Source organism: Stegodyphus dumicola, chromosome 9 (assembly GCF_044657685.1).
Source record: "Stegodyphus dumicola isolate Sdum_Otavi_A_Nest chromosome 9, ASM4465768v1".
Classification (NCBI taxonomy): domain Eukaryota; kingdom Metazoa; phylum Arthropoda; class Arachnida; order Araneae; family Eresidae; genus Stegodyphus; species Stegodyphus dumicola.
This window is the reverse complement of record NC_140776.1, coordinates 184,462,566-184,477,987: the sequence shown is the minus strand read 5'-3', so window position 1 is coordinate 184,477,987 and position 15,422 is coordinate 184,462,566. Positions and strand designations below refer to the sequence as shown.

The window sequence follows — 15,422 nt, the reverse complement described above, 5'->3', positions numbered from 1 at the left end:
TTCAGTGTTTATATTATTTGCACTTTCTTGATTATAACATCAATCACATTTTATTTTAAATCAGCATTTTAATAGATTACAATGTGATAGTATGTACCAGCTGTTTGCTATTAATTTTTTGCCTGTAATAAGTTTGAATATAATTACTTGAAGTAATATATCATGTTTTAACGAAAGTTTCCCGCCACCGCAAATATCATCTGCGCAAGCAATTTGCATTGACGTGTTTAATCACTTTTTGGCGTTTGAAAGAAAGAGACTTCCTTTAGAACACTTGTATTATAAAAAAAAATTATCATTAAGTACAAGATGTCTGAAATAAAAATATCGTTATGAGATTAGAACCATCATTTACTTCCAGCTCTGTTGCAAAAAATCAGCTACAGAATGTCACCAAATCGTGTGTACAGCTTTAGGTATTAATGTATCATATGATCATATGAAGGTGTGATACCAAAAGTTCAAAAACAAAGACTAGGACAATCAAGAAGCAGAGCGCTCTGGCCTGCCTACTGATGTTGATGAGACCCACCTGTAAGAACTTGTGGAAGAAGGTCAATATGCAACCACTCTAGAACTTGCTAAGGAGTTATATATTAGTGCTAATCTGTTAATCGCACTGTACATCACATAAACTGGACGTACAAGTTTTCAGTCACTGGGTGCCGCATTAGCTGACTCAAGCAGATAAGGATATACGTGTTCAGAGCCTGCACTAATCTGCTCGAATATCAACGCAAAGGCAAAATTCTGGACCGGATCATCACTTGTGATGAAAAGTGGATTTTCTTCAGTAACACAGGCTGAAAAGGAAGTTGGTCTGTGCCTGCTGGCAGCACCTCAAATTGCAGGTTTGCAGCAAAAAGATCAAGCTTTGTATCTGGTGGGATAGTTGCAGTATTGCCCACAAAGAGTATCTGGAGAAAAGGGTAATGTTCCGTCAAGAATACAAGACCATATTTGTCTCCATTGTCTGAACTCTATACAGATATGAATGGGACCTTTTGCCGCACCCACTATATAGTCCGACATCGCTCCTTCGGGCCTCTGTTTCTTCTCTTCTGCATCTACATCTTCCTTCCAAAATAAGGTTGATCTGTTTTTTGACTCACGGCCACAAAGTTTCTGGGCTGAAGGCTTTGAAAAACTACTAAAACATTGGCAGAAAATCATAGATTTGGGTGGTGATTGCTACCTGCACTCAAGGTACTTCTTTCATGCCTTCCCCTTCCTAACGTTATTGAAAACGTTTTTTACTTTCATTACAACCAGATTCCATTTCCAGCTGTTTAAGCTGTTCAGTTCAGCTTTCATTCATTTCCAGCTGTTTCAGTTAATTTTAAATTTTCTTTTAAATAAAATGCTGTATGTATTGAATATTTTACAGAAATAACTATAAGACTATAATTTAATTTTATGATCTTCCAGTGAGTGTGATTTTGATATAAAATATTTCTTTTATGGTAAATTATATTTTTCATATAATATCTATATCTAATTTCTTTTTAAGATTTCAGTAAGAGAATTAATTTCCTTTTAATGTTTTTGTCTTAGGCTTTCGAGATATCAGCAGTTCAAAGATTTCCATAAGCGTATTTTGGTAGCCACAAATTTATTTGGCAGAGGAATGGACATTGAAAGAGTTAATATAGTTTTTAACTATGACATGCCAGAAGACTCAGATACCTATCTCCATAGAGTAAGAATTTTTTTTTATTCATCTGTATGCATGATTTGGTTTGTAAAAAAACTGTGCAGTTATTAATAAGTAGCTAGCTTCTCTCCACCTGGAAAATCAGGAAACATAAACCTGTTTTGAAAAGTTATTTTCAATAAGTTAAGGAAGTTTTAAAAAATATTTATGGACTCTCTGAAATAATAATGATTATGGTTATAATAGTGTATGGATTGAGTAAATGTGAATAACTTTTAAATAAGTTTATAAATTATAAATAAGAGGTACATAGAAAAATTTTTTTGTTCTAAAAATTATTTTCTCTTAGATGGACACCACTTATGATTATATAATAGTGTACAATAAAAACAAATTTCCCCATCTAAAAAGAAAGAAAATAAGTTATTGTAATTTGTTTTTCTTGCATGAAGTATTTTATCAGTCTTATTTTTCATACAAAAGGTCCATTTTGTATTAAAGGTGAAATATTTTAAATTTTTTGTTTTCTGAATTTACTTAGTTGTTTACATAATTTCCTTATCAATACTAAGATTTATTAGCTGACGTGTTAGACATTGGTAAATAAAAATTCTAAAGAAATTATTTCTTAACCATAAAAGACAACTTTTTGTATCGTCCTATTTGGATTTAATATCAGCTCTTCCCCCCCTTAAAATGTATTATTAGTTAGAAGCTAATCAAATATCATTTGAACCTTAATAATTATGATGATCTCTGGATAAACTAAATCAGTTCTTTTATTTCTTAGGTTGCACGTGCAGGACGATTTGGAACTAAAGGTCTTGCGATAACATTTGTTTCGGATGAAACAGATGCTAAAACTTTAAATGAAGTACAAGAAAGATTTGATGTGAATATATCTGAACTACCAGAAGAAATTGACATTTCTTCATATAGTAAGTTTACTTCTAAAAGTCTATGTCTGTCTAAAAAATTTAGTTTATGAGAACTAGTTTATTAAAAACAAGTTCTGGCTTTTCTAGAATTCAAATTTTTATATATGTGTTAGTTCAAAAGTTGTTCTTCATACATTCTTAACTTCCGTCTTCATTTCCATTTTCAGTTGAAGGACGTTGAATACAGGACGAATTTGAAGAAAGTCTTTCTTCATGTGAAGTTGAATAAGTGTTGCATATGACGAGCACTTTATATGTATCAATCAGTATCTTTTGTGTAATTTTTATGAGCATCTGTGTGATGTTATTGTATATATGCATTTCTCAATTAAACTTTTTAGTTGACCAGTGTTACGACTGATTGTTACAAATTTGATTACATTTAGAACAAAATTAACTGATAGGTGCAGCAATTGCTTTATAAGCAAAATTTGTGTTCTGAAATATATCTTGTGTATATTCCGAAGAAATTTTAAAATTTTAAGGTGATTATTTTATTTGAATAAAATACTGTCTATTCTGCTGATAAACTGCAAACATTTACTACACTATGGTTGCAGTATAATATAAATTACCTGATAGTTTAATGGTTATAAAAAATCTTTAACCAGCAGTGCTTACGTGCACTTTTTACGAGCTCTTTGAACCTCCTTCTTCGTTTATTTATTGTCTTAGGTTGTTATAAGTGAAGTTGAAAATTTTCTAGACTTGTCAAGATTGCCTATTTACTCAAAATCTCCAGCGTTTGTTGCCAATGTATGGTCATTTATACCCAGTTTGTAAAAATTTCTAGAAGTGATGTAAGTCCTCCATGTTGGTAAATTAAAGTGTCAATTGGCAACATTTCTTGAATAAAAAATTCTAATGTAAGAAATGTCTGGAAAGCATGAAGAATGAAGCACAATTTCCTGTCTCAAATTGCTAATTTGCTAAATGAGTTGAATATCAGGTCTGGAATTATTCTTATGCAATATAACTAACTTCCTTGTATGTTCAAAAGTTGCGGGAATCGTAATCGGACACATGCATGAGTGAAACTATCAGTTTCTTCACTACTTCTACTTGCAGTTTTAGGTAATTAACTTTAATTTTAAAAAATAAAATGAACACTTTTATCGTAAAAAAATTTCCTTTATCTATTTTAAGATACATTATGTAAAAATATTTGTTAATTGTAAAATTATTATAATAAATTAAAGAAATATCAAAATTGCTAAAATTTTTGGCAACCCCATACTACAGAATCGCGGAATCTGCAGTAAATGACTGTTACAAGACTAGCTTATGCTGTTTATTACAAACTTCTATATTTATAATTCAGATATTAGTTTGAACAACATAACAGAAATATGAATATATAATAGAAGATACATATTATAACAGAAAATAGGTAGATGTACCTCTTTCAGTATCTGCTTCTACACCTATAGAAATAAATTTAGTTAGTATATTTTCTTAAAAGAAAATCAAAAAACTAAAATATTCTAAATAAATCAAATCTTCAAAATAGGCCAAAAAAGTAGCCTTAGTTTGAGGCACAAAGGTAAAAATTTATTTTGGGAATGAGGTTTCTATTGATAGAGTAATCCTTCCTAGAGATTCAAAGAGGTAATTCTGGACTTCAAGATGAAAAATACATGACTTGCTTCGATGATGGAATGAACATAATGTAGAAGAAAAGCTAGTAGCCAGTGAGCAATCCTGACTTGAGCTAGTAGAGATGCAGAAACATCACTCGGGGCTGTAGTAGGTAGTCGGCGGTATTTAATCAATGGTGGAGGAGATGGCACATCACAGTTTAGAATCCCCAAATTATTTGTTCTGGGAAAATCAGTTTGAATTTTTAAAACAGTACGGCCATATTTACCCATCAAAATTATGAGATACGTGGGTGCCGGCAGATGGAATGCGAGAAGAAATCTTGAGCTGCAAATAACTTAAAACCATAATACCTATTCAATAATGCATACTGACTGGTCGGAGACAATCAACTGATGCTCATCAGAAGAGAGGATGGAGAATTCAAAGTTCTGTGACACACAATGAAGGTATTGATGAATATAGTTATTTTTATTAGCAAAATATTTTCGATGATTTTAGTCATCGAAACTCCACTTTTGAGGTGTATGTCATTGCCCTCAAAATCACTAATCCCCCCAAAAAAATTACACCAAATTAAAGTTGCTTTTTTACCTGTTTCAAATTTTACAATGTAAAATAATTTTTAACCAATTTTTTAAAGGGAGTTTCCTCCCTCTTTTCCCAAAAGAAACTTTGATAACAAGATCTATTACTTCTTTGAAAAATTCCACCAATCAAAAAACTTCTCTTGAAAAAAATAACTTAAAGCAATTTCATAAGTAATGTGAGAAGAATAACTTGCATGAATAAATAAAATTCTACCATATTATGCATTCTGACATAAAGGTTTATAAAGTAAGCTAATTTCAGAAATAATACATATTAAAATTATTTCCATACAATAATAAAGCAAATAGAATTTAAATATTTTCCTTTCATATCCTACTGCCACATTTATATAAACATTTTACTCTGCTTGCACATCTTTAAACTTTGAAAGTGTGTCAAATGGATGTGTAAATTAGACACAATTGCATGGAAAATTTAAACAAGCACCCAATTTTTTATATTCATAGAATAAAATGGTAACAGGGTTAACATTAAAAGCATTCCATCCTATTAAGTTCTGAGGCATTCTGACATCATGTATGTGCATTTATAATGTCAAATAAAACACTTCAGAATAACAAATATGATATACTGGGCCACCATCTTGTTCTCATATTACATCTGATATAGAGGGCCCATGAAGGGAAAATAAAACATGATACAGTGGGAGCAAAGAGGTTAAAGGAAACAAAAATCTACATTTCTTTCTCTATCAGGGAGTAATAACCAAAAGGTTTCTTATATTAGATGCGAATAGAATTCTTTTCAGGTTAAATGTGACATCTATTTATTACAATTCAAATTAAAATAAATCCTTTGTGCCATAAAAGTACATTTTTAAATAATTTGGTTTAATAATAACTAAATCTACATAAATTACGTAAAAAAGAATGCAATGTTCAAATTTTGCAAGCTACAATTTTCAAACACAATACAGGGAAGATAAAACTAATTGTTTGATAATTAATTTAAGAAATATACTAAAATAATATGTTTTAAAAGATATTGAAGGTCATAGATGCATATATAATCAGTTTAATCACCAAATGGAAAGGCAGTTTATTTTAGAGATAACTGAAGTTCTGTCATCGTCAAACTGGCAGTTTTTGAAAACGGCTCTTCACATTAAGATCTTTTGCAATATTCAGTGGGAAGAAGGAAAAAAATCAACTGTGGTTCAACATATTTTTAGAGTATGGTTTCACAAGACTCTTATACAGAGGTAAAGGTTATTTCATATTTGTGAGAGATAAAGGCATTAATTATCTACATGATAGTATGAGATGACTTGGATTATTATTGATCAATGTCCATTACATCAGAAAAACTGTTTATAGTAAGTATTCTTAAAGTAAATAAAATTATAAAGCTTTCCATTGAAATTGTTAAATTACAATATTATATAGTGAGTAAACTTACATTAATTACTTCGGAATGTCCTAAACATGAAATTTCAGAGATAAGAAGCATAATAAATATCTTAGAATGGCATACTTTTAATTATGTCATCAGGAAGAAAACAAATGAAAGGTAAAGCTAAATATTGTTGTAATGTTTCACATTAACAAAAGAATATATATATAGTAACGGTAAAGCAGCTTTTCTTTAATATAACCAACTTACACTTCAAAACTATGTTCTTTTATAAAAAAATAGTAAAAATAAATACATACGTATAAGCATTCCCTTTTTTAGTTTGTCCAGATGATGACATACATTTGTTTCTGCAGCTTTATGCAAGTGCTCTGGAGTATCCTTAAAATATATATATATATATATAAATATTTTGTATTAAATAATCTTTGATACATATATTATTGCTCAAAGATTGCAAGGTTACATACTTTGAATGACTGCCCTTCTTTAAGATATCAATCAGTCAGATGACTTTCATCTTGTAATAACTTTGATTATATGGCATTTCTCAATAAAAATATATGAAACTGAAAATTTAACTTAATTAACCAATCTCTCAAGGCAAGTTGCAAATGGCATCAAAAATTGCAAATTTTGAAATACCTGGGTCAATTTTTATCGTACTGGAATCAAACTTCTAATTTTATTTCTTCATTACGAGTATAAAACTTTTATATAAGTACAGGAGACCACATTAAAAACCAGATTCAGTTATTTGTCGAAAATTAATTATCTTTTTTCAATTTGGTATTTTCCAAACATGAATACTTCATGATTTAAAACACTTCTGTAATTGGAAGTACGCAACTGCAACCAACGATACGAAAATAAAGACCGGGTAAGGAGTGGTTACATATATGTCATTAATAAAAGCACAAGGAAAAGACGGAACACTGTTGATGCGTACGTAGATCCATATTGAAGAAGAAACATTCTGATTTTGTAGTATGCTTATAATGTTGATTTAGAAAAATCTAAGAACTTAGCAATCGAGCCAGTTTTAATTCCATTTTTATTTTCCAGTTGACGTTTGTGGCCACAATCACTTGGAACTCTAGTCGTACCTTTTTACAGAACATTTAAATTTTTGATATTATTGCAATAGCAAGCAAGACATCGAAATTACATCATAGCAGAGTAGAGAGCAAAGTTGAAGTGTGTAGTTATGTAAGATGGAAGCACACGAGAAAAGTTCTGGTTTGAGTTAAAGTTTCAGTTCTCAATTATTACATCATCAGTGCGGTACAGACCATGCAAAATGGAATGATCTAGAAATGACATGATCCAGAGAAGTTATTACGATGTTTAATAACTTTTACCGTTAGTTTAAACTATAATTTCTGATTCACGTATATATATATATACCCACTCCTTACTCAGCCTTTATTTTTGCATCATTGGTAATATATATATATATTACATTACCAATGGTAATATATACACATACATGCACATTTAGTTTTGCCATTTGCAATAAAAAAGTGAAAGTGTTGTAGTAGTCTCATATACAAAACTTCAACATTCTACAGCTAATCGTTTTTGACATGCAAGATGTACAGATGTCATGAAAAAATCTCTTTTTAATCCATTGTACCTTCTGTTTTGGAAAAAAACAGTCCTTCATTCTGTCTAATGTAGACATCATGCAAAAAAAAAAAAAAAAAAAAAATCATCCAAATGGATTTGGGAATGGTAAAGGTGGATATTTCTGTTGAAATATGCAAAACTCAAAATGAAATACTCAAAACTTTTTGTGATTACAATACTAAAAAAAAGACTGTGCATGTCAAATTTTTTAAACTCAAATTATGATTTCCAAAACATATCTTTTCAGCTCAGCCGCTCCTTCAAGAAAAGGGAAGAAGTATAAAAATAATGGCTATAATCCAATTTGTACCAATGTTTAAATGCAAAATTTTAAATTCAACAAAATTAAATTCTTATGTAACCCTTAATTATTGAACTTCCATTCTTCTTTTCCTTTGGTGAAAGTATTTACATATATAATTCTGAAATTTGTTTTTCCACACCAGTTTTGTAGAATTGGTATAGTTTCTATCAGTATTTAGAAAAATGTAACAACAGAATGAAAAGCATTCTAACAGTTGGCTTCTGTAAATACATTTGAAGTCTATAAATATATCATGAAATATGCATTGATAGAAATTAAGTATGTAAAAAGATAAAAAGTAATAAATTTGATTTCTTAATTTTTTAAGAAAGAACTCATTCTTGAACTTTGTAAATGCAGTGCACATATTTAACTTTCATTTTACTGCTGAATGCATTTTCATGTGACAAATCAGTATAAAGTGAATTTCTAAAGGATTAATATGAATAATTTCAATTTAAAAAAACTATCAATTGCATACTATGCAGAATCCATAAATTTATAGATTCAGCAGAACAGAGATGCATTTTACAGGAAATATTGAATTCAACGATGAAAAAAGTTCATATCCATATCTGCTGTTATGCATGTGGCACAAGCTGACACATTAAAAATATTGAGCTTCTGAGCATGCAAAGCTGCCTTTCATTAAATAAGATGAATAGTAAAAGGGCAAGCAAAAAGATGAATGGTAAAAAGGCAAGAAAAAGAACTACAAAATGTGAGGATACATGACTGGCTGGCTGGTTTGTGTTGTAAAATTAATAATGCAAAATGAAAGTTGAATTATTTTCAAATGTTTACATTTTAAAGCTTTCAAACAGAAACAACAACAAAAAAAAAAAAAAAAAAAAAAAAGATCTCATAAAATCCCATATTTAAAACTTTTATAACTATTTTTCTAACTTGGAAGGATACATAGAAGAAATGAAGTACAGTGAAAAATTAAAAGCAGGTACTAAAATTCATAACCAAGCAGAACCAATCTTACACAAATAAAAGGCAAACCTCTCGAAGAGAAATCCTCCCAAAAAATTAAATAGCTATTCTAGTGCAAACATTCAAAAATTTTAGAACTAGCAGTAGTTCTGAAAGACTACCATCAAAACAAAAAAAAAAAAAAAAAAAAAAAAAAAAAAATGGCAAATTAAATAAAAGGACATTATGCATACATTTAACATCTGCAATGCAATAGAAAAATAAGTAAATCAATGTTCTTAAGGTATTTGGTGAACTTGGACAGAGTCCCAATCCAAGAAGCTGCAATATCCCTGGAAATGAAAGTTTAAAATCTAAGTCTATATCTGACGCCTGAAACATTCTAATAATAGTCCCCCCAAACAAAGCTAAAAAATCAACACCTATTAAAGGTTAAAAACACCTAAAAAAAACCCAGAGTTACCAATTCAGAAGGTTTTTTATAGCCTGCCCGACATTTAATAAGGAAATAAGTACAAAAAACAGTTCTTGAGACTAAAACTACAGTTTTGCCTCCATTTTGGAGCCAACAAGGTTGACAGCCAAACCAGTCTCACACTGCCCCCCTCTGACGAGCAGGGAAAATTGATGAAGCTAATTTGCAGCAGGACAAGAGCACAATCCCTCCACCCAGTCAGAGGGCAATACTGCATTTTTTGTGGAACCTAATGACTGGAAATTTTGGTAAAAGTCGTTCAGGGAACAGATACCATCTGTTCGATGCCATATGAAGTGAAAGTACTTAAGAATTCTGATAAGAATTATCATGCTGTCGCTAATGTTCTAACGAACCAGGGTGCTGAATTTAATCATTCCATCTTAAGCAGGACAGACCTTGTTAAATGCATAATTTGAAGACTAGTGCTGACAGGATTAAAAATGAACTTACTCTCATAGGCTATTCTGTTATAAGTAATACAGCTCAGGAGATATAAGTCCCAACACCCCATGCATTTATTTTTAGTAAAACAGAATCCAATTCTCTCTGTATATGACATATTCAAAGAAGACAAGATCATAGAACTTGATATTTAGTGGGAAAAAAAAAAAGAAAGGATGCCCAAGCCAGTGCTGGGTGTGCTAGAAGTTTTCACAGTTCTGCTGCCTGCATTCTCCCAGTCCACTGCCTGAGATATGCTGGACTTCACTTCTCAGGATTCCGAGACTGCACCAAGGACTATGAAGAGCCCAACACCTGCACCAGCTATTCTGGTCTTCACACCACAAACTGGAACTAAGTTTATTTCCGCGCTCCCGCTCCTGCTGCATTCAGCAGCACGGCCCACTTTTCTCCAAAAAAGTAGCTTCTCCACAAACTAATCCCAGTACAGCAGGCCTGTTCCTGAACATCCTGCTCCTGCCACTGCAATAGCTCAGCCCAGGTTCTAGCCCCAGATGTCGTCCCTGACAACAACTCTTGCACCGACACCCTCAGATGTGTGTTCCTGATATCAAGGCAGTTTGGAATCAAACAAAATCTTCTCCTAGCTGCATTCTGGAACTGCCCCAACTCTGTACTGTCTTCAAGGGACCTGAATGGGCATTCTACGTATAAGAGAGCTACTAAGCATTCACCTGCTACGGCCTCAAGTTTGACTCTGGACGACAAGATTTAGTACTCATCAGCTTTTGGAATGCAAACGGCATGCTATCAAAAATTCATTATGGGATTCCATCCATGAGCACCACTTGGATATCTTCCTTGTTAGGAGGTGCATCTGGTTGAGGGACGTAATGCAAATATCCCTAATTACGCCTGCTATGACAATAACAGAGCAGATAGCAACAGTGACACTATTCATGCTAGTGGTGGTACTTCTATCTATGTAAAACACACTGTTAAACATAGCGGGAATTATTACTCAGCAACTGGGCACCCTAGAGGCAATGATTGTCCAACTTTATATTCCGAATCCCCCCAATAGCATGTAGCATTCTGCTATATGTCTCCGAAACAGGGATTTGTCTTTATTCCTGATCTAAAAAAAAAAAAAAAAAAAAAAAAAAAACTTAGCGGAGCTTTAAATAACCTAATTATTGCAGAAGATTTAATTGTGCATCATAGAAGTTGGGACTATGTCAATGCCAACAACTATGGCAATAAACTCAAAATTTGGACTCAAGGCACCCGTATCCAAATTATTGCTGCAGGAGTACTTACGCATTATCAATTTCCTGGTGGCATAGGTGCACCCTTTATTATTGATTTGGCACTGTTTAAAAGCATACCATTAGATTATTCGATCGAGGTGATTCTTGAATTGTTCTCTAACCATTATCCAGTTCATCTCACCCTTAATTGCAGCAAAATTTACCAGCACACATCTCAACAAATTGGAACAATTTTTGGCATGTTTTGGAGTCTCAAAATTAGCAGTAATCAGAAAGCAGATTTAGCCATCAACCAACTCATCTGCTCTTTAAAAAGTTCTTTGGATGCACTTTTCTAAGTTTCGACCTAATCATCCTCAGCTCCCAGCCAGCATTAAAAGTAAAGCGAAACACTGTCTTCGCAGAGATTGGCATTGATTCCGAGATCCTGCTATTTGACAACAACTGTGAAGACTTAAGAATGAGATTAATCTAACAATAAAAGGTATACAGATGAGAAATTTAATGATTAAGTCCTTAAAGACTACAAACAACAGCCTCTAGGAAGCAAGTGCTCGTCTACACAAATCCAAATCCAACATCTCCCCCTTAATGGACACGGTCAATGTCCAGATGGCAATAACAGACACTGAGAAGCTGTTAGCCTTTAGCCGATAGCCTCCAGGAACAATTTTCCCTGAACTCTGGACTCCTGTTCGATACATTCACGGGAAGTTCTACAACAGCTTGAAAATTTTCTCTCTTCAGCCGCCACACCAGAGGGAAACATAACCACAATAATAACCGAGATTGTGCTTGTTATACATAATCTCACCCCTATGAAAGTGCCTGAATTGAATAATATTTCTAATAGCAAGATTATAAATCTTGCAGTCATATTTATATTTTACCTACCACTTTTGTTTAATTCCATGCTAAGGTTAAAATATTTTCCTACTAGCTGGAAGAATGCTTGTATTCTAAAACCTGGACAGGACCGTAGGTCCCTCAAAATTATACACCGATCATCGTCCTGTCTTCACTTAGTAAAATTACGAAGCCATATTGCTTAGATACTTGAATGATTTCTGCCGAAGTCAAAATACTATTATTGCACAACAATTTGGCTTCCGTGCTAAACACTCCACTCAGACCTAACTACTGAGAGTAGTGTAAATCATTCATACAGGTTTTCACAAAGGAAAGCCTACTGCTATTGTTTACTTAGATGTAGCTAAGACTTTCGATAGGTGTTAGTATTTTGTACAAGCTCATGTGACTTGGTATTTCGATAAACTTTGTGCATCTAATGTATTCATACCTAATTAATCGTTTTGTCCCTGTCAAAGTAAAATATTCATTGCCCCCACCCCACCCTATCCTTACTGGCATCCCCCATGGCAGTCATAGTGCCATGCCTTTTCAACCTGTATGCCAACAACATACCACAGTTAAGTGTCGATCTTGCACTTGTTAATTGTGGTATCTTGCACAGTGAAGAGGACTGAGATATGATAACCATATTACTGCAGCTCATACTCAGTCAGCTCCAGCAATACTTGTCAGATTTAGAGTACTGGCTCATTGACTGGAAAATCAAAATTAATGCCACCAAAAGTACTGCCACAGTCTTCTTTTCCAGAAAGAGGAATGTCCATAGTCAACTCCAACCCCTCAATCTCTATGATGAAAATGTACTTTTGGTGAACTATTACAAATATCTAGGAGTTTATCTGGATGTGAAGCTACTCTGAAGTATTCACATTAACCATGCAATAGCCAAAGCCAGAACTACTAGAACCTAACTTATGCAACTGATGTTCCGACGAAGCAACCTCTCTCTAAAAAACAAGCTCCTCCTCTATTCCAGTACCCAACCTGCCAATCCTTACGTATGCTGCACCCATCTAGTCAACTGACATCTTTAAGAAAATCGAAGTTTTCCACAGTGTTATGTTTCATACCCTCACAAAACCTCACTGATTTGTCCAGAATAAAGTACTCTTCTGACCTCAAAATTCTACCCTTAGATGTTTTCTTGAGCATATTTCGGCAAAATATTTTTATCAACATTAACAGATTAGCAACCCAGTCTTGCATTCTATTCCTGCTTACAATCTGTTAGAACCCAGCTCTGCCAAGCAACCTAAGGCTGTCATGGACAGATATTTCAATATCATCACTAGGAAGCCTGAAAGGGTTTGCTTTCTTCACTAGGGAAACTAGCTGAACTATCAGTGCTTCACTGGCCTAAGCAGGCTATACCTAAACTATTTTGTATCCCTGCTGAACCTAAACCAGACAATTTATTAGATTTTCTGTTTGGAGAATTAATGAGCATAATGTATATTTTAATTGAAAAAAAAAAATCAGTAAACGTGAGTAAGAATGAGCACTAGGCCAGTTTGAGGAAAGGGTGTAAAGTAACTAGATTCTAGAACACGAAATCTTGATAAAGTTAATTATTGTGTTGCCAGGAATGGAAGAGATGAAGGATAATCTATACTGTGATCTGAAATTTAATGATTATGGAAACGTAATTTTGAAAAGGGGAATTATTCTTTCTTTAGCTAGTCTGATATTCAATCCTATAGGTTTTCTTTGTCCTGTCATTTTGATTCGAAACATCTTGACACAAGAATGCTGGCGAAGAAAATTGTTGTTGGATACCAGACTACCCCATGATCTCAAAAAAAATTCTTAAAATGGAAAAATGAATTGAAGTTTTTGCAAGATATCACAATTCTTAGAAGAATATTGAATAGCTCTGACCTGGATACTAATTTCTCCTTTCACGTGTTTTGTGATGCATCACAACACGCTAATGTGACTTGTATATCTTAGATGAGAAAATGATTTTGCCATAAAATATCAACTGGTGCAAGCTAGTGCTCGCATAGCACCTTTGAAACTTGTCTTAATTTCCAGACTTGAGCTCCTAGCATGCTGTTTGGGAGTTACGCAGACAAATTCCATAAAAAAGGATTTTCCTACGACAGTACTCAAATTTTCTAGTGGACAGATTCTATGAATGCCTTATTCTGAATCAAAAACCACAAAGCTTGGGACATGTTTGTTACGAACCGTGTCAATGAAATTAGATCTTTGAGCAACGCAGCTAGCTGGAAGTTTGTACCAGGAAGCATCAATCCTGTTGGCCTCCCATTGTGGGGTTGCTATGCTGATACCTTACTCAAATCCATCTGGTGGGAAGGTCTTGAATTTTTGAAAACCTTCATGAGCGAATGGCCAGAGCACAAACTCTCCCTTAATGGCAAGTCATGAACTCAAAAAAGAAGAAGTCAATCATTTCTGCCTTGAACACAGAAAACACGAAAAAGTTTTATCAAAAATACTCTTCTTGCTTAAAGTTATTGAGAACTGAAGCATGGCAAAATATTCTTGATGAAAATAGTTCAAATGAAAGAGTTTCCTAAAAGAACTTAAGGTCATTTCACGAAAGATTACATCCTATGGTGGATAAAGAAGGTCTTTTAAGAGTGAAGTATCCTGTCCTTAGAAGCAAAGATAGTACAGATTTTCATATGCCTATTATGCTGCATGGAAATCATTACATCATGCAGAAATTAATTGAATGGAAACACAAAGAGTTAAACCATGTCAGTGTCCAAAATATTGATGAATAACCTACTGGAGAGGTATGTGGACTTCTGAAGAGGTACTACTGGATGCTGAAGAGTAGAAAATCCATCCAATGCATAACATTGCATTGTACTAGATGCAGAAGATTTGTCATGAACTCCATTCAGTCAGAATCTCCCGCTTTGCTAGAATATCGAATTAGAGATGCATTGCAGGTCAAGGTTACCAGTGTTGATCTACCCAGTCCCTTGCATTTGAAACATGGAGGAAAATGTTGAATTATGCTGAACACTTATGCAGTTTAAAGAGCAGTTCACTTCAAATTAATAACATCATTGTCATCAGAAGTATTTTTGCAAACTCTAAGGGGATTTATTGAAAGAAATAGGCTACAGTGACCGAGGCATGAATTTCTGTGCAGCTTTACTGAACCTATGCATGAAAAAATCTGTAACAAAAAGAAACATAACATGGAAATTCAAAGAAGAACATAACATGGAAATTCAACCTTCCAGGTGTACCATGGTGGGGTGACTGATAGAAGCGATTAAGTGTCTGCACAAACAAATTTTAAGAAGATTATTGGGACGAGCAGGCTTAGATTTTTAAGAACTCTAATACAGTTAATTGCAATGCATACGTCTTTATGAACTCTAGACCA

General features: G+C 33.2%; 2 protein-coding genes across 3 annotated transcripts in view; one reads left to right on the top strand and one right to left on the bottom strand.

Moving 5' to 3' along the window:
• The window catches only part of Hel25E (ATP-dependent RNA helicase 25E), a 42,425-nt gene extending 39,483 nt beyond the window's left edge, over positions 1 to 2,942 (top strand). Inside the window, exons 8-10 of the mRNA XM_035374656.2 lie at positions 1,555 to 1,699; positions 2,445 to 2,592; positions 2,760 to 2,942. Coding sequence (XP_035230547.1) covers positions 1,555 to 1,699; positions 2,445 to 2,592; positions 2,760 to 2,773 — 307 coding nt within the window. The 3' untranslated portion in view covers positions 2,774 to 2,942. The remainder of the gene's footprint in view (positions 1 to 1,554; positions 1,700 to 2,444; positions 2,593 to 2,759) is intronic.
• Positions 2,943 to 3,868: 926 nt separating this feature from the next.
• Positions 3,869 to 15,422, bottom strand: part of LOC118202470 (endoribonuclease LACTB2) — a 58,434-nt gene continuing 46,880 nt past the window's right edge. For both annotated transcript variants that reach the window (XM_085824459.1, XM_035374655.2), the window contains exons 6-7: positions 6,456 to 6,537; positions 3,869 to 4,016 (exon numbers count right to left, since the gene is read on the bottom strand). In XM_085824459.1, coding sequence (XP_085680585.1) covers positions 3,967 to 4,016; positions 6,456 to 6,537 — 132 coding nt within the window. In that variant the 3' untranslated portion in view covers positions 3,869 to 3,966. The remainder of the gene's footprint in view (positions 4,017 to 6,455; positions 6,538 to 15,422) is intronic.